The sequence below is a fragment of the Telopea speciosissima genome, chromosome 3, assembly GCF_018873765.1.
Source record: "Telopea speciosissima isolate NSW1024214 ecotype Mountain lineage chromosome 3, Tspe_v1, whole genome shotgun sequence".
NCBI classification, from domain to species: Eukaryota; Viridiplantae; Streptophyta; class Magnoliopsida; order Proteales; family Proteaceae; genus Telopea; species Telopea speciosissima.
The window spans coordinates 61109483-61111817 of NC_057918.1; the positions used below are offsets into that span (position 1 = coordinate 61109483).

Genomic DNA, 2335 nt, shown 5'->3' on the forward strand with positions numbered 1-2335 from the left:
AAATCAAAGCTATCCAGGAGATGAGCCCGCCCAGGACAGTTTGTGAGGTGCAGAGGTTGAACAGAAGGATTGTAGCGCTAGTACGGTTCATGTCGCGATCTGGAGACAAGTGTCTACCATTCTTCAAGACTCAGAAGAACTTGAAGGATATCAGGGGTTTCGCATGGACCATCAAATGCCAAAAAGCCTTTGAAGACCTAAAGGTGTATTTGGCCAACCCGCCACTGTTGGCTCGACCAATCCCCGAGACGGAGCTTCTACTGTACCTAGCCACATCACCCGTAGCAGTGAGTGCGACCCTGATGAGGGAAGAAGATGGGATACAAAAGCTAGTGTACTACGTTAGCCAGATGCTGCTAGACGCTGAAACTCGTTACCCCTAGATCGAGAAGCTCGCGTTCGTCCTTGTCAAAACGGATAGGAAACTAAGGCCGTACTTCCAGGCCTACCCAATAGTGGTCAAGACTAATCAACCACTGAAGAAAGTGCTCCACAAGCCAGATGTGTCTAGAAGGCTGACCACGTGGGCGGTAGAGCTGAGCAAGTACCAGATTGAGTACAGGCCCAGGAAGGCCATAAAGGGCCAAGCCTTGGCTAATTTTGTGGTCGAGCATACGCTGAACGAGGAAGTGCAGGACTAGGAGGACCAGATGGAAATAGGAACTACCCCGGCGCCGTCCTGGACCATGTTCGTAGATGGATCGAGCAACTCAGAGTTTCGCGGGGTGGGCTTCATCCTGAAGAGCCCAAAAGGCTTTAAGATACAGTTCATGTTACGCTTCAAATTCCCAGCATCAAATAATGAAGAAGAGTACGAGGTGCTGATAGCCGGCCTGAGAATAGCCAAAGCCATTCAGATCAAAAGGTTGACAGTGCGGGCTGACTCATAGCTGGTCGTGAATCAAATCAATGGGCACTATGAAGCCAAAGATGACCGCATGGCAGCCTACCTTGAAGTCACCAAGAAATTAGTAAGCTCGTTCGACGAGTTCGAGAAGAGCAGGGTGCCCAGGAACGAGAACGAGAAGGCAGACGCACTCTCACGACTATCAACAGAGGCGCTGGCTCAGTTGGACAGGTCAGTAGACATTGAACAGCTATTTGAGCCCTCCCACCAAGTCCGAGAGGTCACACCGATCGACTTGGAGCCCAGTTGGATGGACCCAATCGTCGTCTACCTGAGGGATGACTTCCTGCCCGAAGATAAGATCGAAGTGCATAAGGTTCGAGGTCGCGCAGCTCGATATACACTGGTGGAGGGGCAGTTATACAAAAGATCAGTGTCCAGTCCGTTGCTGAAGTGCCTAACTCCTACCCACGCTTTGAACGCCTTGACAGAGGTACACCGTGGGATATGTGGCAGTCACATGGGAGAATGCCAAATATGCAAAAGGATGCTATACAATACGTGAAACGATGCGAGCAATGTCAAAAGTTTGTGTCCATACCAGGCCAGCCGGCTACAGAGCTAGCCTCCATACTTAGTCCTATCCCATTCGCTATGTGGGGGATGGACATCCTAGGTAACTTCATCCCAGCTTCAGGGGGAAGAAAGTACCTAGTTGTTATGGTGGATTACTTCACCAAGTGGGTGGAAGCAGAGCCAGTTGCCACTATAACTCGACAACGAATGGAAAAGTTCTTCAGGGACAAAATACCGCGACCTTGGAACTCAGAGAATCTGAAAATTTTTTACCAATGAGAACGTTGTAAAAGTTGTTCATGAATTAATGAAATATCCGTTCGTGCTCACAATTTGTGTTTACACTTTGTGCTTACGATTTCGTATTGGCCTAAAATGGTTACCCCAAAAAAGACTAGCCCGTTGGGCTAGCACGAAAGTTTGGCCTCTAAGGTCAGCACGAAAGAATAACCTCTAAGGTCAGCACAAAAGACTGACCTCTAGGGTCAACACGAAAGCCCACCCTCGGAGGAGGGCACAAAGCAATGAGAGACTAAAGGTGATGAAATCGCGAATTAAGAAAAGGCGAAAGAAAGAACGCACTCAAAGGTATTGAGAAAGGAAGCGAGCTTCAACACTTAGAAAAAATTTCTTCATTGACAAATATATTGTTTAAAAAAAAAAAAAAAAAAAAAGAAGAAGAAGAAAGGGGGAAAATTACAAAGTCTTCAACTGGTGGTTGGTGGAGGATCTGAAGTGGAGGCCACAACGGTCGAGGTCGAATCTGCAGGAGGAGGATCAGTCAAGGTTTGGTCAACTAGAGGAGGATCTGTAGAAGTGGCCACACAGTCCAGGACTGCGCCAGGAGCAGGGGGTCAACTGGAGCAGGGAGGTCACTCGAGACAGCAGAATCTTTAGGCGGGGGAGCAACAA

At 48.5% G+C, this 2335-nt stretch overlaps 1 protein-coding gene across 1 annotated transcript; it reads left to right on the plus strand.

The window, feature by feature from the left end:
• Positions 1-938: 938 nt before the first annotated feature.
• Positions 939-1412, plus strand: LOC122655375. Its single transcript, XM_043849574.1, has one exon. The coding sequence runs from the start codon at positions 939-941 to the stop codon at positions 1410-1412; it is 474 nt and encodes a 157-aa protein (XP_043705509.1).
• Positions 1413-2335: the final 923 nt, after the last annotated feature.